Source organism: Salvelinus fontinalis, unplaced genomic scaffold, assembly GCF_029448725.1.
Source record: "Salvelinus fontinalis isolate EN_2023a unplaced genomic scaffold, ASM2944872v1 scaffold_1257, whole genome shotgun sequence".
NCBI classification, from domain to species: Eukaryota; Metazoa; Chordata; class Actinopteri; order Salmoniformes; family Salmonidae; genus Salvelinus; species Salvelinus fontinalis.
The window spans coordinates 1-23,701 of NW_026601466.1; the positions used below are offsets into that span (position 1 = coordinate 1).

The window sequence follows — 23,701 nt, forward strand, 5'->3', positions numbered from 1 at the left end:
CAGCTCCGGACTGAGGGACGGCAGCTCCGGACTGAGGGACGGCAGCTCCGGACTGAGGAACGGATCCTGGCTGGATGACTCATGGTTGGCTGACGGATCTGACTGCTCATGGCTGACTGACGGATCCGGCTGGTCATGGCTGGCGGACGGATCCGGCTGGTCATGGCTGGCGGACGGCTCCGGCTGGTCATGGCTGGCGGACGGCTCCGGCTGGTCATGGCTGGCGGACGGCTCCGGCTGGTCATGGCTGGCGGACGGCTCCGGCTGGTCATGGCTGGCGGACGGCTCCGGCTGCTCATGGCTGGCTGACGGCTCCGGCTGCTCATGGCTGGCTGACGGATCCGGCTGATCCGGTCTGGCGGAAGGCTCCGGCCGATCCGGTCTGGCGGAAGGCTCTGGTTGCTCATGGCTGGCGGAAGGCTCTGGCTGCTCATGGCTGGCGGGCGACTCGGGCTGGTCATGGCTGGCTGACGGCTCGGGCTGGTCATGGCTGGCTGACGGCTCGGGCTGGTCATGGCTGGCTGACGGCTCAGATGGCGCTGGGTAGACGGATGACTCAGATGGCACTGGGTAGACGGATGACTCAGATGGCACTGGGTAGACGGATGACTCAGATGGCACTGGGTAGACGGATGACTCAGATGGCACTGGGTAGACGGATGACTCAGATGGCACTGGGTAGACGGATGACTCAGATGGCACTGGGTAGACGGATGACTCAGATGGCACTGGGTAGACGGATGACTCAGATGGCACTGGGTAGACGGATGACTCAGATGGCACTGGGTAGACGGATGACTCAGATGGCACTGGGTAGACGGATGACTCAGATGGCACTGGGTAGACGGATGACTCAGATGGCACTGGGTAGACGGATGACTCAGATGGCACTGGGTAGACGGATGACTCAGATGGCACTGGGTAGACGGATGACTCAGATGGCACTGGGTAGACGGATGACTCAGATGGCACTGGGTAGACGGATGACGCAGATGGCACTGGGTAGACGGATGACGCAGATGGCACTGGGTAGACGGATGACGCAGATGGCACTGGGTAGACGGATGACCCAGATGGCACTGGGTAGACGGATGACCCAGATGGCACTGGGTAGACGGATGACCCAGATGGCACTGGGTAGACGGATGACCCAGATGGCACTGGGTAGACGGATGACCCAGATGGCACTGGGTAGACGGATGACTCAGATGGCACTGGGTAGACGGATGACTCAGATGGCACTGGGTAGACGGATGACTCAGATGGCACTGGGTAGACGGATGACTCAGATGGCACTGGGTAGACGGATGACTCAGATGGCACTGGGTAGACGGATGACTCAGATGGCACTGGGTAGACGGATGACTCAGATGGCACTGGGTAGACGGATGACTCAGATGGCACTGGGTAGACGGATGACTCAGATGGCACTGGGTAGACGGATGACTCAGATGGCACTGGGTAGACGGATGACTCAGATGGCACTGGGTAGACGGATGACTCAGATGGCACTGGGTAGACGGATGACTCAGATGGCACTGGGTAGACGGATGACTCAGATGGCACTGGGTAGACGGATGACTCAGATGGCACTGGGTAGACGGATATCTCTGGCCGGCTGAGGCGCACTATAGGCCTGGTGCGTGGTGCCGGAACTGGTGGTACCGGGCTGGGGACACGCACCTGAAGGCTAGTGCGGGGAGAAGGAACAGGGCATACTGGCCCTGGATACGCACATTAGGCCTCGTGCGTGGTGCCGGAACTGGTGGTACCGGGCTGGGGACACACATCTCCGGGCTAGTGCGGGGAGCAGCAACAGGACACACTGGGCTCTCAAAGCGCACTATAGGCCTAGTGCGTGGTACCGGCACAGGTGGTACCGGGATGAGGGCACGCATCTCAGGGCGAGTGCGGGGAGAAGCAACAATGCGAACAGGGCTCTGGAGACAACCTGGAATCCTGGGGCGTGGTGCCGGAACTGGTGGTACCGGGCTGGGACGGGAAGGTGTTACAGGAGGTGTAGGACTAGGAATGCACACAGGAGGCCTGGTTCGTGGAACTGTCATTCCCAGACGGTTAGCACGCAACTCAGGACGAGCCTGAAGAGCTGACTCAGGTAACATCACATCCCGCACACGCTCTGTCGGGTGGATGTTGTGCCTCACGCACCAACACAGCAGCTCCCTCTTTTCACTCTCCTCCAAACTCCTCAATAAATCCTTAACAGTTTCTGTATCCTTCCCATTGCTCACCTCCAGTATCTGCACAACGGGCTCTGGCTCCCTCCTTTCACGCTGCTTGGTCCTGAGTGGTCGGGTCATTCTGTCACGATCGACCATGGGAGAGAGAGAGGACCAAGGCGCAGCATGTAAAAAATACATCTTCTCTTTATTTAGGAGAAAACGAACGAAGCAAAACAACAAATAGACGACCGTGAAGCTATCACCGAAACAAAATGCAAACATGCAACCTAGACACAGACACAGACCTAGACAATGACCCGACAAAAACCTGATGCCTATGGCCGCCTAAAATATGGCTCCCAATCAGAGACAAATGAAAGACATCTGTCTCTAATTGAGAACCACTCAGGCAGCCATAGACATACCTAGAACATTCACTCAACCATAGACATACCTAGAAACACTCACTCAACACAAACCCATACTCTAAACCCAACACCCCCCTTTTCCATATAACCACCCAAAACGAGACAAAACACAAACATTCCCCATGTCACACCCTGACATAACTAAAATAATAAAGAAAACAAAGAATACAAAGGCCAGGGCGTGACACAGACTGGGAGAAGGCTTCTCCTGGGGAGGCCAAGACAACGCAGGAGTGGCTTCGGGACAAGTCTCTGAATGTCCTTGAGTGGCCCAGCCAGAGCCCAGATTTGAACCCGACCAAACATCTCTGGAAAGACCTGAAAATAGCTGTGCAGCGACGCTCCCCATCCAAACTGACAGAGCTTGAGAGGATCTGTCTAAAAAACAGTTTTTGCTTTGTCATTATGGAATATTGTGTGTAGATTGATGAGGGACAAAAATAATTGAATCCATTTTATAATAAGGCTGTAACATAACGAAATGTGGAAAAAGTCAAGCGGTCTGAATACTTTCTGAATGCACTGTATGTTTTGGAGTGTCAGTGTAAGTATGTGTGAGTGTGTGGGTAGAGTCCAGTGTGTGTGCATAGAGTTAAAAAGAGTTAGTGCAAAAAGGGTCAATGCAGATAGTCCAGGTAGCTATTTAGTTAACTATTTAGCAGTCTTATGGCTTGGGGGTAGGAGCCCTTTGATCCCAGACTTGGCACTCTGGTACAGTTTGCCGTGCGGTAGCAGAGAGAACAGTCTATGATTTGAGTTGCTGGAGTCTTTGACAATATTTGAAAATGTTTGTGGAGATAAGAGACAGGGTTGAGAGGGGTAGGGAAACACTATTTAGGCTGCGTCTCAAATAGCCACCTATTCCCTATATAGTACACTACTTTTGACCATGGCCTGTAGGATTTGCTGTAGACACAGGGCCTTTCTGACACTGACCATTCGGACATCATCTGGCATATCCTCCTCCAGCTCATTCTTGGCCACTCGCTCCAGGGTTGCCACAGCGATTTCCAGTAGCTTCTCGTGATGGTGGTTCTCTAAGTCTCGGCACTGGGCGAAAGTGGGTCTGTGTCAAGGAGAATTTGTCTGAGGCTGTACACTGTATATCAAGCGTGTCAGAGTAGGAGTGCTGATCAGGTCCTCCCTGTCCATGTCATCTTATTAATTGGAAAACTGATCCTAAATCAGCACTCTAACTCTGAGACGCTTGGTACATACAGACCCTGATTTGAATAACTGCATCAGTGCACTGTAACACCATTATAATACACATGCAATGTGTAGTTATATTGAAATAAATACCTAAGGTAGCAAAGGATATATTCCTTGAACAACTTCAATGAATCCGGCAACCATGTCTGAAATGTTCCTCTCAAAATCTTTGATTATGTCCTATGGAAAAAAAAGGAGAATAGTTATTGACATATGAATAACGTATCTCAAATTGAAATGTGTGTTTTGATATCAAATGGAAAATAAAAATGAATTAATTAACCACTCCAGACATTTCTAAATGAGAGTTTCCATATGAACTCTTGCACGTGTACTATAATATACATCAACCGTGCACACACACACACGCACACACACACACACACACACACATATACACACACACACACACTCGGGAATAATTGATTTTCTCAAGGTGTGGAAAATGCTGTACCCAAAGATAAGGCGAATGGCTTCTATATTTAAAGGTTTAACAGACAGACACAGACAGACAGACAGACAGACAGACAGACAGACAGACAGACATATGCATATGGGGAGACAGACATGTTCCTCTGAGAGGTTTGTAGCAATCTGCCAACTTCCTCAAGGGCAGGCAAGCATAAATACTCTTGCTTATCTGTTGGTTCTCCAAGTGTTCCGGGCCCCTGGTCACAACATAAATCAATGTTGTCGAGACCACTTGGGTCAGAGTGAGCCGCATATTAAACGTCTCTATCATTTGAAACTCCCGATGGCTGAATTTATAGCCATTGGCACTTGGCCTCAGAGAGGTCATCTAGAGGTCACCTCGGATAACAGTTTCTGCGTTATGGGGCCTCCTAACTACAGGTCTTCACGGGCCAAAAGAAGTTGGACCTGTTCTGATATGGACCTTGGGCTTTCCCACCCAGACCCAATATGCATACATTTTTTATATTTTTTATATGGAGACCCATTTTTTAAGCGCCTTTATTAACCAGAGCTGATAAAGCGCGAGAGGAAGAAGAGAAAGGTGCCGCTGTGAGGGAGTGACACAGGGAGCTGGGAGGGAGAGACGACAGACAGCAAACAACCAACAAGCCAAAACGCACTATAGTAAACAAATAGCTGCCATAGCTAGGTTATTTATCATCCAATATGATTACACAGTACCTGTTTTGACTGCATCAAACCTGGAGAAGCTAGCTAGTTAAGTTAGCTAACATTAGCTAGCTAGGGTAATTGAGGATGCAGTGCATGTGCTTTCTCATCTTTAATTTGTTTATATATATATATATATATATATATATATATATAAATATTATATATATATTTTTTTTGAAATTGCATTGTTGCTTAGAGCCTGTAAGTAAGCATTTCACTGTAAGGTCTACACCTGTTGTATTCGGTGCACGTGACAAATGCACTTTGATTTGATTTGATTAACAACAACTCCATTCATAATATTAAGTAGTAGTCTACCTGTTGGTTCTTGGTCGTTGTAGCCTATCCTTCTCCTTTAACTTTTAATTCTGTCATTTTAATTCCATCTCCCAATGATTACATACCTCCTAACTTTTGCAACACACAGAGGCTATATGACTGTAGCCTATTGACGCTTTGATGACTAATGATTGGTCAACAACAACAACTACTGCAGCAGTCACGTTCGGCTCTGTACGGGTCCTTCCAGACAAGTCAGTTAAAATGACACAGACCCAAGGCCTCCCGAGTGGCACAGCTCTCTAAGGCACTGCATCGCAGTGCTCGAGGCGTCACTACAGACCCGGGTTTGATCCCAGGCTGTGTCAAAGCCAGCCGTGACCGGGAGCATTGTCTGGGTTAGGGGAGGGTTTGGCCGGCCTGGATTTCCTTGTCCAATCACGCTCTAGCGACTCCTTGTGGCGGCAGGGAAACTTCGGTCACCAGCTGGACAGTGTTTCCTCCGACACATTGGTGTGGCTGGCTTCCGGGTTAAGTGAGCAGTGTGTCAAGAAGCAGTGCGGCTTGACAGGGTCGTGTTTTGGAGGACGCATGGCTTTCGACCTTTGTCTCTCCCGAGTCTGTAGGGGAGTTGCAGCGATGGGACAAGACTGTAAATACCAATTGGATATCACGATATTGGGGAGTAAAAGGGGTCAAAGTAAAAAATGTAATTAAAAAAAATTACAAAAAAGGACACATACCCGAGACCCGTGACAATCATATGAGATCCGACCCAGACCCGTGACATTATTTAGAATTCTGGATCCACCCCTACTCGGGTCCCAGATCGGGTATCTGGTATGAGTACAGGTGGATCTGTAAAAACCTCTACTCCTAAGCTCTTGGAAGTTATTCAGTTCAGATTTAAGGGCGACCAAGAATGTAGATCTTAACAACACACAGACAGACACACACACACCTCCAGCTGGTCGACTAGCTGCAGCTCCTGGGTCATGAGGCTGTCACAGAGCTGGTTAATCTCCTCGCTGCAGTGGTTCAGCTGGGCCTCCAGGAGACGTGTGTCTGTGGCCTGCTGCATCTCAGACATCACCTGTGTGTGTGGCCACGTGGAGATACACAACATTTACGTGTGATTTGCATGATCTTTTTGTGATTTGTAAGATTTATGTACAGTGGATTTGAAACGATAAAAATAGCACAGTTTTTGTTAAACTGTTGCTATCATGTTTGTATTTCAGCAGTTTGTTATACCATTATCCAGAGCCATATATTTCAGTCATATTTTTGAATATTGTTCTTATTCTAGACATTCAGTTACAGAGCATTATTCAAATATTCCCATGTAATATTAATGGGGCGCTAACATAGCTGCCATAGAATTAGAAAGTTTCATGTAAATACATCACAATGCTCCTTCTAGACATTATATTCCCCATGTTATTTGAATGCAGCGCTACCATGGCTGCCATAGAATGTTGTAGTGTCATGCAAATGCACATCATGCAGAAAACCTCAATTGCCAAACTCTCTAAAGAACATGGCTCTTACATTATCTATGTGTGGCCAAGAAGATATTCAGTGCATATAAATAGATTAAATACGTAATATTTGTTCCAAAATAATTAATATGAAATGTATTTTGACACTTATATCCCTCGATAGAGATGGGGCCGATAGGAGTCAGTTGAATTCTATGTGCCATATTCATATTTAGCCTCTTTTGAAGACCATTGTCCAGCCCAAGAACTCCATGTACTTTCTTTTTTTTTTTTATCATCTTTGAGATTAACTGTATAATGAAAAGTGCAAAATAAATGAAATCTATTATTATTATTATAATAAAGCATTTCAGAGTAGGAGTGCTAATTTGGGATTTTTTAAAGCTTTTAGATATTGATAAAGGTTTCATGGGCAGGGAAGAGCGGTAATTATACCAGTTTCCAATTAGACTTGCCAATTGGTCTTGTCACGCCCTGACCGTAGAGAGCTTTTTATGTCTCTATTTTGGTTTGGTCAGGGTGTGATTTGGGTGGGCATTCTATGTTCCTTTTTCTATGATTTGTATTTCTTGGTGTTTGGCCGGGTGTGGTTCTCAATCAGAGGCATCTGTCTATCGTTGTCTCTGATTGAGAACCATACTTAGGTAGCCTTTTTCCCACCTGTATTTGGGGGTAGTTGTCCATGTATAGTTGCCTGTGAGCACTACATTGGCGGCACGGTTTCGGTTTGATGTTTATTGTTTTGTTGGTGACATCTTAAAATAAAGAAGTATGTACGCTCACCACGCTGCACCTTGGTCTACTGTTTCCACCTTAGACGATCGTGACAGGTCTACTCATTAAGATTTGTAGATCTGTCAGTCTGCGCTGAACTGATGCTCTCAAACGTGACCATTTCACTGTCAGTGCGAGGGAAAGCCGGTTTTGACTAGATGGAATGCCGCTAATATCAGAAGTTACTCTTCGTAGCATGTTATGAGAACTTACGCAGCAGGTTAGGAGAATCAATGTAGCAGGTTAAGAGAATTAGGTTAAGGTTAGAAAAAGCATTATTGTTAGCAAAAATGCAAAATTCTCCCCGACGCTGCTCGGATATGCATGTTTTGACGTCACTTTGACATTAGCGGCATCCCTTCTTGACATGACCGTAAAAGCTACAGTCCCATGATGCACCTGTCTCCTGGCTTTCTCAAAGTCTGCAGCGATCTGTGCTGCTCTCTGCTGGTTGTCGTCCACGGCTTCTCTGGAACAGTCAAAGAAGGACTTGACCTCGTCTTCCCTCCGGCTGCGCTGTGCCAAGCCAATCTCAAACACCTGCACACACAGCGCCACCAGGTGGCTCTTGTATGTAGGAACAGAGTCAAGGAAGGAGCCTTCGATGCAATAGTAGAATAATCGACTTGTGTTTTTCCCCATTTTTTTTCTCTCCTTGAAATCCCTATCTTACAACAAGATATATCATTCTACTATTATTTCACCTGCATCTGCTTTTAGCCATCCATCAAATCAAGGGCCAGTTGTCGAAGGGAGAAGGCATGCTCCAAATAGACTGACACTGAGAGAACAGAGTATGGAGAAGGATATGTCTCTAGTAGTACAGACACTCCGGGGAGGTAGGCCAGCTTGGCTGCCTCTGCATCATCTGCGTACATGCTGTCAAACAGATATGGGCCGTTCAAGAGCTCCACAAAGGCATCCTGTAGGTAGGGAAGACAAACACACACACACACACACACACACACACACACACACACACACACACACACACACACACACACACACACACACACACACACACACACACATACGCAACAGTAGATGGCAGAGTTGCCCAATGATTTCAAGCTCAATGCACACATGGATGTAGAATGTATGCTTTGCTCTGAATGTAGGTTTTTCGTAGGTTACCCTGTGCAACTGCAGCTCGTCCTCTTGCTCTTGCCTAGCGTCCATCGCCCTTCTCTCCTGGGCCTCATTGTGGCGCATCTCCTCAATGGCATACTGGTATTTTCCAAACGCCTGCTCTCGCTACATAAGGAAATACTTAATGTTCAATGCCTGCCCGAATGGTTGGTAGAGTAAGAAAAAAGCAAGATATTCATGTATTCATACAAACTAATGGTATATCCAGTGCAGTGCTTGAAGAAAAATGTATAAACTAGACCTTTGAAACTGTTTTCTTTAAATCTGTGGTTACAATATGGATGGGATGTGTAAAGGTATGGCAGTTCAGCAGTTTTGCGATTCTGCTTTTAGTATGGTGCTTATTCAGCTGTCTGATTCCCAGGGGAAACGTTTGTAATCCATGACTAACCGTTTTGTAATGCTCTCGTTTACATCAACGCTTTAATTCATCAGGACAGGAATGTTCCTGAGCCTAGGCATAAAAAAACTTGTGTTTTGTAAGACTTATGGTATGTTGGTGTGGATACAAGCACATATACAGTATATACTGTACAACCTTGTCAGCCCATTAGTTCTCCTGTGCCTGTCTAATAGGTGCCTGTCTAATAGGTACAGATCTAGGATCAGCTTCCCCTCCCCGATCCTAACCTTAACCATTAGTGGGGGGATTACAAGACTGACCCAATATCAGTGTCAAGGGGCAATTTCACCCTATTCCGTCACTCACTGTTTGTTCATCCAATAGCCTGAAGTCCAAGTAAACCAACTCTGGAAGGTAGGCAGCAACAAAGATCTTGTAGCGGTCCTCTTTGCAGATGGGGTTTCCAGCTAGGTTGAGAGTGCGCAGGTTCTTGAACTTTCTGAGGTAGATAACCTGGGAATCAGAGGATATGGTTGATTGCAATTCCTACAGTGTCCAGCAAACATGCAATACCAGCCCATACCATGAAAATAACATATTTTGTCACAAATAGTCTACAGTATACAATTGGAGAGTTTACATTCATAATTTGAAACATAAACAATAAATGTAGGTAGTGTATGAAAGTTACTCACATTTTCCAACTGAGCCAGGAAGTTGTTCCCAATAGAGAGAACGTGTAGATTTAGGAGTGTGTCCATGTTCTCAATGACAGAGATTCTGTTGTTGTAGAGACTCAAGTCTTCCAGCTTCACCAGAGAATCCAACCCCTCAATCCCCTCAATGTTATTGAAGGACAGATCTAGAGGAGAAGAGGAGATAGAGAGAAAGAAAATATTGGTCATTAGGCCATAATAGCCTTGTATCAGTGAAGAGCTTGTCTTTTAGTGAAAAACAATATAGTCATCTTGATCTAGCTATATACAGTTTAACACATACATTATCTGTCTAACATTTACTGTATGTGGAACATATTCAGGGTCTATGAGAGACCTTTCTTACCTAGCCATTTCAGATTAGTGAGGCGCCCCAGTCCTTCAATCTTCTCAATGACATTATTGTCCAGTTGTAGCTTGGTCAGAGACGTGAACTGCCACAGGTGATCAATCTTCAGGATGTCTATGGACAAAAATGTAAAAAATATGGACAAAGTAAGGAATAAAAACTATTTCCACTGCAACTATTGCCCTTCTCTCTGTGGACAATGGACATGACATGCCTGCACCAAAACGTATGCAAATGAATGAAGAACATCAACATCTGTCAAATATCTTACTCTTGTAGTCTAGGCGCAATTGGCAGACTTCGTCATACTGGATGCCCTCCTCCTTGGCAATCTGTCCAGCCTGGTCTTGAGGGCCTTGCTCCTCCACTGCCTTCTGCAGCAGCTCCTCGTCCACCAAACTGGGCTCTGCGGTATCATATAGCCTGCTCATCCTGCTAATGTCTCTGGATCCCCTGACTCTCTACCCTGTACTCTTACTGTGGAGAGAAGGGCAGCTCAATATCAAATGCTGTATTCAATACCACTGTCTGGCGGTGGTTGTAGGTTTAACAAATGTTTTTCTGATTGATAAACAGTGAGTCTCAGTGCTTTGTAGAGTTGAGTGGCTGTTTTGCAATAACAAATAAACATAAACTGTGTATAATGTATTTATGCTAGGTTAACTCGCTGAACGTTAGCTACGGTGGCTAGCTATAAATATTGTAAACAAACGTTTATATAGCTAGCTATAGTACAGTAACTTAACGTTAGCTAGCTAATATTAGCTAGTACTTTTTCAGCAGCAACACAACACAACAAGCCAGAGCTGAGTAACCTAATTTCTGCTCAATTAAAAAGGTATCAGATTGCTCTCTCTCACAAGCTGCTGTTTTGAGAGACCACAAGAAAACCAAACAACAAAGTAATTTGAAAATAAATGTATGTTATCAGCCTCGTACCATTCAAACTCACTTCTGCTGCGCAAAGATGTATACTGTTGCCTAGCAACCAGGCAGCAGGACTAGGCTTCATTGAACACGGAAAGTTTTAAACCGTTTCACGGAGGATACAGATGCTATATGCGATTTGCGAACCAATGTAAGCATTACTATGAGGTTTCTTTGTGAATATTATGTACTTAAATTACAATTATTAGAATTAAGGGGATCATAAATGTTTATCTCTTCTAGTCAGGATCAGAGCAGTACTGGTCAGGATTTCCTGAATGATGCCATGTAACCCACATTTTATCTAGCTAGTTTATCCCATCCAGTGGAGTATGTTAGAAATGATCAGGATATTCAGAATCAATTTACTCAAACAACAACAATAGTTTGATAGTACAGATTGTAGGGAAAGGTTTAAAGTAATTTCCCCAAACAACAATACTTTATTTTAATATTAAAATATATATATATATATTTTAAATGTAACCTTTATTTAACTTGGCAAGTAATTTAAGAACAAATTATTATTTACAATGACGGCCTACACCGGCCAAACCCGGACGACGCTGGGCCAATTGTGCGCTGCCCTATGGGACTCCCAATCACTGCAGGTTGTGAAACAGACTGGATACATAACATGAACAGTAACGTTAAAATCGATCACATCCAGCAAAGGCTTGGATCTTGTGCAGTGTTGGTGGTGAACATACCCTGGATAGCTGCTAATTTTGATCGACAATAAATTCAGCCATACAGATTGATATCTCAGTTTTATCTTCCAATGTCGTTGCTCAGTGGGAGGGACTTGCAGATAATGCGCCTCTCTTCCAGCTTCTGTCATTCTGTGGATATTGTTTGTTGTCACAAAGATGGAGTTCTTACTGGGCAATCCGTACAGCACTCCTGTGGGCCAGTGCTTAGGTAAGTTACCAGCTATAGATGCTGTTTAATCAGGTCTTATTAAGCCATAATGTAAGGTTTGAATGTTGACTTACATGTGTTATTGTACGGCATTCAGAAGCGAGCTAAGCTAGCTAGCTGTAGCATCATCGACCAGCTACAGTAACCTTATAAATATCGGTTCGTGGCTAGCCCATGCAAACGTTAGCAAAGCTAACTGGAATCAGGGTGGCAAATTTGCTGAAAAGTACAAATTTGCTCCAAATGAAGGGAAATTATTTCACGAGGGAGTTTTCTACTGGATTCTCCTTTGTTTTGAAATGCAATGATACAACAGCTGGGTAACAGTTTTTCAGTTGAAGTTGTTTATCAATGACGACGTGCGGTCTCATTTGCCAATTAGTGTTTTTATGACACTGACTAGTGCTTTTAAACTAATTAATGAATTCACATTCGAACAGTTGGTCTGTATTCTTTAAGCTCGTACACACACTCAGTGGTACAGGCATGAAATTGATAATGGAAGGGGATAAACGGGAAGATACGTCATTTGACCTTTGACTATGCTAAAAAAGGCAGACAAATCACAATGAGCTTTCTCACAAATACTGATGACACATTAGCAAAACACCCTTCAAAGATGATTCATTGTCAGTAACACTGAGTCATTGTAAATCACTTCTATTACAAGAAGATAGACTTGCATTGTCAACCACAGGGGGCTATGTTGCCAGCTTTTCTGTGATTACACAAACACAGCTGACCTAGATTTTTATTTAACTTTTATTTAACTTGGCAAGTCGGTTAAGAACAAATTCTTATTTACAGTGACGGCCTACCAGGGAACAGTGGGTTAACTGCCTTGTTCAGGGGCAGAACAACAGATTCTTACCTTGTCAGCTTGGGATTTGATCCAGAAACCTTTCGGTTACTGGCTCAACGTTCTAACCACTAGGCTACCTGCCGCCACTAAACCGTGCCCAATTTCTTTCCATGGGCTCCGTTGTTAGGATAGTAGTTTGGTTAGTTGGGATTGTAATGAATGGTGATGAGGAAGCTAGTTGACATCCCCCTGTAGCTTCCCTCAAAGTTCCCCCTTCCCCTTAGTGCCCTCCCTCCTGCAGCTCCTAAAGACATAGCTTTTTCCGGGCAGTTTCCTGCTCTGTCATTGGGACGAGGAGCTTCAACAGTGCTTATTTGGACTGAAATACTGACAAGTGTTTATGGGCATTAAAGGCATAAGAAAATTAACATGTTAGAAGCTCTTCTGTGTTCCTGATTAGCCCAATACCTAATGGAAGTGGCATTTTGTGTAGCCTAACCTGTTACTACCTTCAGGCTTTTATTTTCCACCCTGTCTGTATGGTTTATAGTAGCTCTGGTCCATGGCTTCACATGCGAGTGAGCGTCAGTAAGCCACACATAATGCCCTGGACCAGAGCTAGGTTCATACTGAGGTCTTATACAGTAGGGCACGCAAAATATATGGATAGGGAATGCCTGATTTGATAGGCTTGGTCCACTGTGTAGTGTGCATAGATCTTCTATCTACTGTACTAATAACCATGACAGTTAGCTTTACGAACAGCTCTAAGGCTTTTATAATCACAGTCATAATATCTTAAGGCTCAGTTAGCCTAGTTTGTTTACCCCTGCAACAGACTGGCTCAGTCTGTGAACATTTCTCCAGGCCCTGCTTCCGGCCTGTGATTTGGGAGATAACAGAAGGATAATAACTGAGTGATCCCTGCGGTTGGGATTGGTCTAGATGTGGTAAAGCAGGAATAGTTTTTCACTTCTAGGTGAGGGGGGTCTAGGCTATTTGACAACTTCTATAGCACCTCCATATTATACGTTAAAGGTTAAATTAAAAAAATAGCGTTGTTATAGGCTTGCTGCTTTTGAGGGCTGTTTAACAAGTGTGGACTTCTAAGTTCTGTGGCTATATACTCAGCCTTGCGTTTTATCACTGGTGATAATTTCCATAAGCATCATTGTCTCTTAAATAGTTGCCTGGGAGTCTCTGACTCTAAAACTTGATTATTTGGTCCAAAATGGTGAATTTTGGGCTCTTGTTTTTATTGATCGTATATATTTGTTAGTACTGCCCTTTTGAATGTAATGTAATTCATTTGAAATGTTGTAACTGTAATTTGGTTGAATGGTTCCTAACATTGCTTCAACTGTTGTTCTCAGGGCACCATTGGAAATGAGACCCTGGTCTCAATCGGTTCCCCAGGTTAAATAAAGGTTAATAATATAAAATGTAATACGAGGGACTGTTGCCAACCCCAGGTGGTGCAGAGTCTGTGATAAAGTGTAGTCTGGCCAGAAGGTGAGTGTGGCTGGGCTGAGATAAGATGTGGTTGTGATGATTGGATGGGACTGGACTGAGGCTAGGTAGGACTCTACTGGGCCTATGTACCCTCAGGCAGGGACTGTGTCCTTCATTGATAGAGTCACTGATTATCTAACAGCACATCTACAGCAAAACTATTGGATTGGCGATTGCACGAACAATGGAACATGGCAGAATACTAACCAGGGCTCAGTGGATAAAATAGTTAGGCTATAAATGTTTCATAAAGACATTAGCTACAACCATATCAATATCCTATGTTATAAAGGTCTTTGTACAGTATTCTTACAGCTCAAGGCCGTTGCTACAACCATCATTATTCTATTTTATGAAGATCTTAGTACTGTACAGGGCATACAATTCACTTTTTGGTCCACCAGTCACTGTGGCAGGTAGATTTAAACAATGAGGCCCGAGGGGGTGTGGTATATGGCCAATATACCACGGATAAGGGCTGTTCTTAAGCATGACGCAACGCGGAGTGGCTGGATACAGCCCTTGCCCTTATTGGCAATATACCACAAACACCCGAGTTACCTTATTGCTATTATAAACTGGTTACCAATGTAATTAGAGCAGTACAAATAAAAGTTTTGTCATACCCGTGGTATACGTCTGATTTACCAAGGCTTTTAGCCAATCACGGCTTTCAGCCAATCAGCATCAGCTCGAACCACTCAGTTTATAATAAAAAATCTACCAGCCACTCAGATTTTTCCCCCCTGCTAAAATTATACCAACAAAACACAAAAAAAACAGATGAGCAAGCTTTGTAATGTTTCTAAAACAATACATGTATTATGCGTAAGAAATAATGTGTTATATTGTTTAATTTCATTTTTTTTGTGACCTGAGTCATTAAACCAAACTTTCACAGATGAGACAAACATTTTCCCCTGCCCATTTAAGGGTGGGAGGTTACCGTGGCAGCACGACTCGAGTCATGTTTGAGCCTGTGAGTCTGACTAGGAGAGGTGTTGTCTTCTCTTCCCTTGCAGTTGAAACTCAAACATAGAAAAACAACCTAGCCTGTGAACAACACAATGTAAATGGACAAGGACAAGTCTCACTTCAGTAGACTTTCGGGTCAAGTAAATTAGACCAATTCTTATGCCTGCGCGAAGCGCTTCTAAAAATTAACTTAAAAAAATTCACCTTTTGCTCAGTTCTTCGCATGCACCCAGCCAGGCAGTGTTCCAGCGCAAGATGGAATAGGCTATATAGGATTCGTAGTGCATAGACTTAATTTACCAGCTATGAAACAAAATGGCAGAAATACTTTGAAAAAAGCTACTGGAGCATTTATTTGACTATAAATGTGATCAAACTTGACTTTTTATTCACAAATGCGAGTGAAATGCTGGCACTGTGGAGCCCTGACCACCCGCCAACGTGGCTGGTGAAATTGACATTTTACCCACCAATGACAAAATCTACCCGCAGGTGTTAATTTTAGGCCTTAGTACTGTATCCTTACTGCTCAAGGCCTTAGCTACAACCATAACTATCCTATGTTATAAAGGTCTTTAGTACTGTATCCTTACTGCGCAGTTGAGATCTTGTATAGCCTAACAAACTAGACAGAAGACAAGGTGGGGGGTAAGCTGTCCTCTCTGCATTGTCTCAGAGAATCTCCTAGGATGTCACCCAGGCAGATTGCACAAACAGTTTCCCATGCATTCAGTCCAGTTTCTCATGGTTAGGCATAGCTTTTTCCCGAAGATGAGATATCGATGTCTGAAGTTGATAATAGCCACAGTTTCAGTCCCTAGTCATGCATCTGTGTGAAATCGAATGGGAACATATCATGTGTATACTCTGGAGGAAGGAAGTTAGCCTGGTTCCAGATATATTTGTGCTGCCTTATCAACTCCATTGGTCATCATGGTCACAATCTGGGACCAGGCTAGAAGGAAGTGGGTCTGAGGAGGTGCAGAAGAAGGGTCTTTCATTGCTGTGAGTGTAGCCTACAGGCCAGGGTGTGGCCCCCTGCCCACTGCCCTGCTTCCCCGGCCAGCTTGGTGCCAAGTCATCCTAGATGGCCACCGCTGAACATCACCACACCAGCTAGGCTAAGTCACTACTACCATCATCATCATTGTCAGCTCAGAGAGCGGTCTGCTCAGGTCACTGCACACTGTGCCCAGCGAGCAGCAGAGTGGATCTTTAATATCTTTAGGAGCTACTAGCTTTAAATCATCTGCCTCAGTGTGTTATCTCTCTGGTTGAGTGCTCACTGTACTGTGCTGTCCATAAAGGCCTTCTGTCTGTCCATGTGGATACAGTGCTGGTGGTGAGAGTGGTACCCAACACCACAGCAGCAGCAGGACAGGGGAAAGGGATCAGGTTCACTTCTCACAGAGGAAATGGGAGAGCACTCAGAGGCAGGGCAACAGAACAGGCAGCAACCCTGCTGATGAGGTTTGCATTGTGAATCTTAATTGTCCTTTCTCATTGCCTTAAGTGGCCTGACAGGCAGGGGGTGGACAGGATGAGAGAGAGAGAGGCTGGGTGGATGTTGTGTGTGTTAGCAAGTGTATGTTTATGTTTGCAGTGTGTGTGCATGTTTATGTTGGGATGTGTGGATGGTGTGTTTATTTGCAGTGGGTGGATTGTGTGTGTGGATTGTGTGGATTGTGTGGCTTGAGGTTTGATACTAGTGAAACGACTCTGTCTCAGAGTACAGTTGGCCTAGATGCTGACTCCATCTCTTTCCTTTTAGCTGCTGAAGAGACAGAGAACCATCATAAAGGGAAAGCAGATAGACATCCGGGAGGAAACGGAACAATCTGCACTGCCATCTCCATTAGTGTAAGGGTTAGTGTAGCTAGCAGGCCCATGGATTTGTCCCTAATGGGTTGGAGCACTCTCTGGTAATAAGCCCTCTATGACGAGATGTTGAAAAGAAGACTATAAAACAGAGGAATAGTTCAGTAACCATGGATACATGAGCCAATTTCAAATGTTTATCTCAGAGCTAGGCATTAGTGGATTGAGGAATAGGGAGTGAGAGGGAGGAAGACAGACGGTGAGAAAAGAGGGATCTGAAACAGAGATTTGTGGAGTTGGCAGTGGATGGCACAGCCTCCCGCCTGTGTGGCCACGTGACTGGTTGTACTGGTTTCACTCCATGGCACTGGGACACTGTCTGGGGGTGGAGCCTGGGTTGAACTCGCACCCAATCAGTCTCTCTTCTATTTGCAAAGCTCTGGTTGTAATGTCTGTCTTGTTCCATGAATAGAGGCCTCAAAAAGGATGACTCTGAATAGGGCTGTTAAGGTGACCATATTACCGCCACACCGTTGGTCATGAGGGCAGTCAAATTCCACATGACCGTTTAGTCACGGTAATTAGCCTTCTCCAAGCGCTGATGCTGCTGATTGTCATTAGTAGCCTACTAAACTTGCTCACTGCCTGGTACTCAGCACTCTATTGTCCCTCTAATCACTCTGACATCAATGCAAATGTAATCGAAAATCGAATCAAACATTTCACGTGAGCTCATGTTGCGCAACATTTCTGTATGCTATGCAATTGTGTAAGAAAAGAGATTTGATGGCCTCTTAAAAAGAGGAGGATCCCATCAGTTTTCTATAGGCAAGGCCTACTATATTTATTCATCAACTTTCCTAATATTAAGCACATTGACTATCTTTACAACAGGAGTATAGCCTACCTGGCTGGCAGGAAAATGAACCATGGGAAAAGTGTCCTACATTGCACTTAAATAGTGATAGATTACTTAATTTTTTCTGCCACTGTTTCGAAATCGGTGCATGATAATGGTCCATTCTAAATCAAAACAAATTTCACACATATTATTTAGTATATGTAAAGACAAGATTAAATTAAGAATAGTCTGATGGGTGTGATCAAATAGAGAATGACATTTCCCATAGAAGGAAAACCCCTTTTCGAGCAAAATCCACTTTTTGTCCACCCAGATACAAAAATCCCTCCCAAGAAACATACTGCAGATTGGTGGAAAAATATGTCTCAGATTTTGATTAAGAAACAAGAATACAGTCTACAATAATCTCCCTAAAGTACAGAGGCAAGCATTGGATGTTTTAAAAAATGATTCCACTTTGATAGTGCATAATGCTGACAAGGGCGGAGTTGTGGTGTTGTTAAACTGTGAGGACTATGTGAATGAGATCTGGGGACAATTGAACAATACTTTTTCTTTCAGAAATTGTCACGTGACCCTACACCACTGTTCAAAGATGAGATTCACTGCAAGCTGAAGTCTCTTATGGAAAGTGGAGACATTATGCTAAAAGAATATGAGTTCATGAAAGTAGACTATCCAATCAGGAGCGTCATTCATGCCTTACCAAAAATCCACAAAACGACTGGATAAGCCACCAGGGAGACCTATTGTGGCCTCCATTGACTGAAAATATTTCTGCTTTTGTTGATTTCTTTGCATATGTACATAATTTTATGGACATGATTAACACCCAATATGAATGGGGATATGCTTATGGCTTGCTTTGACGTTGAATCACTGTATACTAATATCCTCAATCAGGGAGGCCTAGAAGCCATGGCACATTATCTCAGTCAACGACCCACTGGCACAGTAGCTTGCTGAGATTGTTTGAAAAGAAGAATTGTGTGAAAAGAAGAACTTTTTCATGTTTGAAAATGACATGTTCATTCAACAGAAGGGAACTGCTATGGGTAGTAAAATGGCACCGAATTATGCCAATCTGAATGTGTTTTTATTTTTTAGAAATAGGTCATTTAATTTTTATTATGTAAAAAAAAAAAATGTTATCCCCTTTTTTCTCCCCAATTTCGTGGTATCCAATCGCTAGTAATTACTATCTTGTCTCATCGCTACAACTCCCGTACGGGCTCGGGAGAGACGAAGGTCGAAAGCCATGCGTCCTCCGAAACACAACCCAACCAAGCCGCACTGCTTCTTAACACAGCGAGTCTCCAACCCGGAAGCCAGCCGCAGCAATGTGTCAGAGGAAACACCGTGCACCTGGCGACCTTGGTTAGCGCGCACTGCGCCCGGCCCACCACAGGAGTCGCTGGAGCGCGATGAGACAAGGATGTCCCTACCGGCCAAACCCTCCCTAACCCGGACGACTCTAGGCCAATTGTGTGTCGCCCCACGGACCTCCCGGTCGCGGCCGGCTGCGACAGAGCCTGGGCGCGAACACAGAATCTCTGGTGGCACAGCTAGCGCTGCGATGCAGTGCCCTAGACCACTGCGCCACCCGGGAGGCCACAGAAATAGGTCATTTTCAGCCCTAATAATCCATTCTTGCACCATATTAGACTCTGGAAACGCTTAATTGATGACGTATTCGTTCTATTCTTAGGCACAGCGGAGGATCTATATCGATTCCACTCCTCCATCAATACAAGCAGTGAACATTTGAAATTCACTGCTTGTGAAATACGTTTTCTTGACATTTTAAGTAAGATGAATTGTGGGGGGGGGGTTTAGTACGGATCTATACAGGAAGCCGATTGACAGAAATTCCCTATTACGCGGAGACAGCTTCCACCCTACACCCCTAAAAAATAACCTCTCCATTAGCCAATACAGTCGCATACGTAGGATTTGTAGTACACGGAGTGACTACCTCAAACAAACCGACCATCTGGATGAGCGTTTCAGACAGCGGGGTTACCCAGAGGAATGGCTGCATGACGCAAGGGAACGTTATAAAAATATGACCCAGGATGACAGCCTCACGCCCAAACCTCTCCGCCATCCTGACCAACGCATTCAAGGCTTCCTTCAGTACTCCCCACTTGGTAAACAGATCAACCACATTATTCAATGCTTCCTTCAGTACTCCCCACTTGGTAAACAGATCAACCACATTATTCAATGCTTCCTTCAGTACTCCCCACTTGGTAAGCAGATCAACCACATTATTAAAAAACACTGGCACATCTTGAGCACTGATCCACAACTGGAAAAGATGTTTAAAGAACCCACGAGGGTAGTCTTCAGACGCGCCCCCAACACCAGTCACATGGTGGTGAGGTCTGATCGTCCACCAGTGCCACGCAGTACCTTTCTAGACAATGTTCCCGGACGGTAACTATAGATGTGGTGGATGCACCAAATGTAACTTCACGAACAAATACACAATGTTCAGTCACCCTTTTACGGGCCTTTAAGATTAAGGGCATCTTTACATGTTCCACAAAACATATGATATACCTGATCAAGTGTATTTGTGGTCTATGCTATGTAGGAAAAAACACAATGAGCTCTGAAAATAAGCATAGCAGGACACAGGAGTAATATCAGGGCCCTTGACCAGAGAAACTCTGGCTGCTCATTTCATGGAGTCTTGTCACAACATTAGCTCTTTGAGATACATTGGTATGGAACATGTTAAGACTCCTAGGCGGGGCGGAGATACTGATAATCTATTATTGAGAGGAGAATTGTATTGGATTCACCATGTGTACGATGTTTCCTAGAGGTCTGAACCAAGAGTTTGACATCAGACCATTTCTTACCTGAATATCTTACTTTACTTTGATTTGTCTTGCCTTCCAGGTTACTCACTTGGTAATTTTTTTAAAGGTATATTATTTTCTGGAACCATTACATGTACTCATTGAATTATTAGAGATACACATGTTTTTTGCATCCACCATGCGTCATGTCCACAATGTGAGGTGAAATGTGTATATTTTGGGATGTGAACACTGTGTTTGACCTGATGAAGATTCATTTCAGATTAAAGCGGTGAATTGGGAGCTTTAAAGATGTGCAGGCCTTCTTGTTCTATTCTAGAGTCCTTTATTAGCCCAGCACCTATGTTTTTCAGGTTGTGCATATGACCACAAACTTTTCTATTGACAATATTAGCCTACCACTTGTGAATGATCTATTATCACTTCTCAAATCAAATTGTATTGGTCACAAACACATATTTAGCAGATGTTATTGCGGGTGTAGTGAAATCACTTGTAAAAGATGCACAGCTTGTGTGCAGTAAGGCAAGAAACAGCACATGCCTTTTTTTGTGCTACTTTTTCAAATCATAGTCACACACCTCATGTAGCCTAGCCCAGGCCTATATGTTTTGTTAAGGTTTGTATCACAACTAAAGTGGACAAATAACGCCTTAAAATGAAGCACATTCATCCGCTTTACAACGGGTGTAGAGCCTAATTGGTATACATACACAGCGCGTGACTTTCAAGTTGTAGGCTATGTGAGGAAGCCAGGAGATGCTAAATGTGTTTGTTAATTAACGGTCAATTACCGTGAGACCGGCAATTATTTGCTTCCCAATCAACATCGGACAAAATCTCATGACCACAACAGCCCTAACTAGGTCTGGTCCTTTCCTTCTCCCTTTCATTTTCTTCTTTCTCCCTCCCTCTTTTCCTCTCTCTCCCTGCCTGTCCGCTTTCCAATCCACTTGAGGAGATTACGTGGGTCGTGCCAGTGGAGATAGCAGTGGTTAAGACTTAACACTTAATGCTCTGCTGTTCACACACTGGGCCTGAGCAGCTAAACACCGTGTCATGCTGTTTACCTTGGCTTCTCATGTTCTGACATGTTGTTAGCAGAATACTGTCTTTGTGTACACAGGAAATACATTATTTGAGTAATATTTAGATTAGAGAGGTGGTGTGTTAAACAAAAATTAAAGAAGAAAAGTGTGTGTGTTCTCATACTGTGTGGGTGTGATTTGAAAGGAGAGAAACAGACACCAAAAGCATTAGTCCTTCACACACAGTGGCTTCAGTGGTAGACTGTGTGATCTGACGGGTTGGAAGGAGAGGGGAGGTAGAGGCCAGAACAGGACACATAGCCCCAGAGAAAAGTGCCTGGCCTGGGCATGCCACACTGCTCTGAGCCCCTGCGCTGGAGGTAGAAATGTTCTGAGTGACTGAGCTAACCTAGAGCTAGTCGAGTCATCATGACTAACTTTTAAACATTTTAACTCTTAGCTCTGTGTTTTGACTCTAAATACCTTTAGCGCTTGCTGGCTCAGTTTCCTTATTTTCTGCCAGCCAAGAATAGGAGTGAGACTAGGTCTGTGTTCCAAATTACACCCCATTCCCAATGTAGTGCACTACTTTCGACCAGGGCTCAAAGGGAATTGTGTTCCATGTGGGACACACACAGTTCTTTAATCCTGTTTCATGGAGGGATGAATTCAGCACGGTAATTGGTCGACACCAGTGGTAGTGGACTTCCAGACGTCAGCTCAATTATGTCATTATAAAACTTCAATGTTACTGTGTTGAAAAACCAATAGCCCAAATCCTGTCACATGTTTCCCTCCATTACGTTCCTCTCTAAGACAATGCAGAGAACACCCATGATTCTGTTTGAATAGGTTAAAATGAATCACACATGAGGTGATTGGTGAAATCACCACAGTGGAAGCCTTGCTCACACCTATCCGAGCATGTTAGATCATCAGACATCAAACCTGCGTCCAGGAAGGGAGGAAGAATGCATTTTTAACATCTGAAAATGCCTAGGCCTACACTGCAGTTATCAAATGAGACACGTCAAGACAGAGAGATTGGCTTATTACAGAAAACCTGTTACTGTTATCTCTTTTTTACGTGCTTGGTTACACAACTTTTTCTCATGCCCACAGTAATGTTACATAAGCCATGGAGTTTAGGCTAATTAGTGCGGCTTGCTGAGGTAAGGGGACAGGTCACAGCGCAGTCAGACTGAAATATAGCCCAAGGCTTAGTGGACAGTGGGTTGGCAGAGTACTGACTCTAGGTCTGTTATAAAACCTGTTTTACATCTCCCATCTTGTCAATCAATCAATTAGGCCTCATTTTATTTTATTTATTTTACATCAGCATTTGTCACAAGCTGCCCAGCCTAGACCCCACAGAGCAGGATAAGCAGAAGTGAAAGCACCAGGTAGAACTCCCTAGAAGGAAGAAACCTAGGTCGGAACCAGTCCCAAAGGGGTGGTTCATCCTTTTTGGGCTGTACCGGTTATTTCTATGGGGTTAGGTGTTGCTCACCGCTCGTCTAGGGGAAACTTCCTACTACTTAGTGTCCTCCTTGGTCCAATGAGCAGGCTTGTTTACTTCCTGTTGTCTTTTCCAGAGAAGGCCACGGATGGCGGCCTGCAGGCTGAGGACTGGACGCTCAACATGGAGATCTGTGACATCATCAATGAGACGGAGGAAGGGTGAGCTACAGACTACATCAGAATACTCCAACACTTTCACCTGACTGGTTGACTGACACTGACTGACTGACTGACTGACTGACTGACTGACTGACTGACTGACTGACTGACTGACTGACTGACTGACTGACTGACTGACTGAAAGAATGACTGACTGACTGACTGAAAGAATGACTGACTGACTGACTGAAAGAATGACTGACTGACTGACTGAAAGAATGACTGACTGACTGACTGAAAGAATGACTGACTGACTGACTGACT

General features: G+C 44.4%; 2 protein-coding genes across 4 annotated transcripts in view; one reads left to right on the forward strand and one right to left on the reverse strand.

Annotated features, from left to right (window-relative positions):
* Nucleotides 1-2,795: 2,795 nt before the first annotated feature.
* Nucleotides 2,796-11,111, reverse strand: drc3 (dynein regulatory complex subunit 3). 2 transcript variants are annotated; one of them, XM_055915988.1, is made up of 11 exons: nt 11,034-11,111; nt 10,353-10,558; nt 10,079-10,195; nt 9,712-9,878; nt 9,383-9,529; nt 8,659-8,778; nt 8,332-8,447; nt 7,924-8,095; nt 6,210-6,341; nt 3,933-4,003; nt 2,796-3,671 (listed from the first exon to the last, which is right to left on the reverse strand). In XM_055915988.1, exons 2-11 carry the CDS (start codon nt 10,510-10,512, stop codon nt 3,470-3,472), a joined length of 1,404 nt encoding a protein of 467 aa, XP_055771963.1. In that variant the 5' UTR covers nt 10,513-10,558; nt 11,034-11,111; the 3' UTR covers nt 2,796-3,469. The 2 variants fall into 2 exon arrangements, with proteins under 2 accessions (XP_055771963.1, XP_055771962.1); XM_055915987.1 differs by having other exon boundaries at nt 11,021-11,104.
* The window catches only part of LOC129848886 (TOM1-like protein 2), a gene marked incomplete at its 3' end in the record, with an annotated part of 26,473 nt that continues 13,840 nt past the window's right edge, over nt 11,069-23,701 (forward strand). The window contains 2 exon segments of one of the 2 annotated variants that reach the window (XM_055915986.1): nt 11,069-11,159; nt 23,353-23,437. In XM_055915986.1, the coding sequence (XP_055771961.1) occupies nt 23,400-23,437 (38 nt within the window). 2 annotated transcript variants of the gene reach the window in all.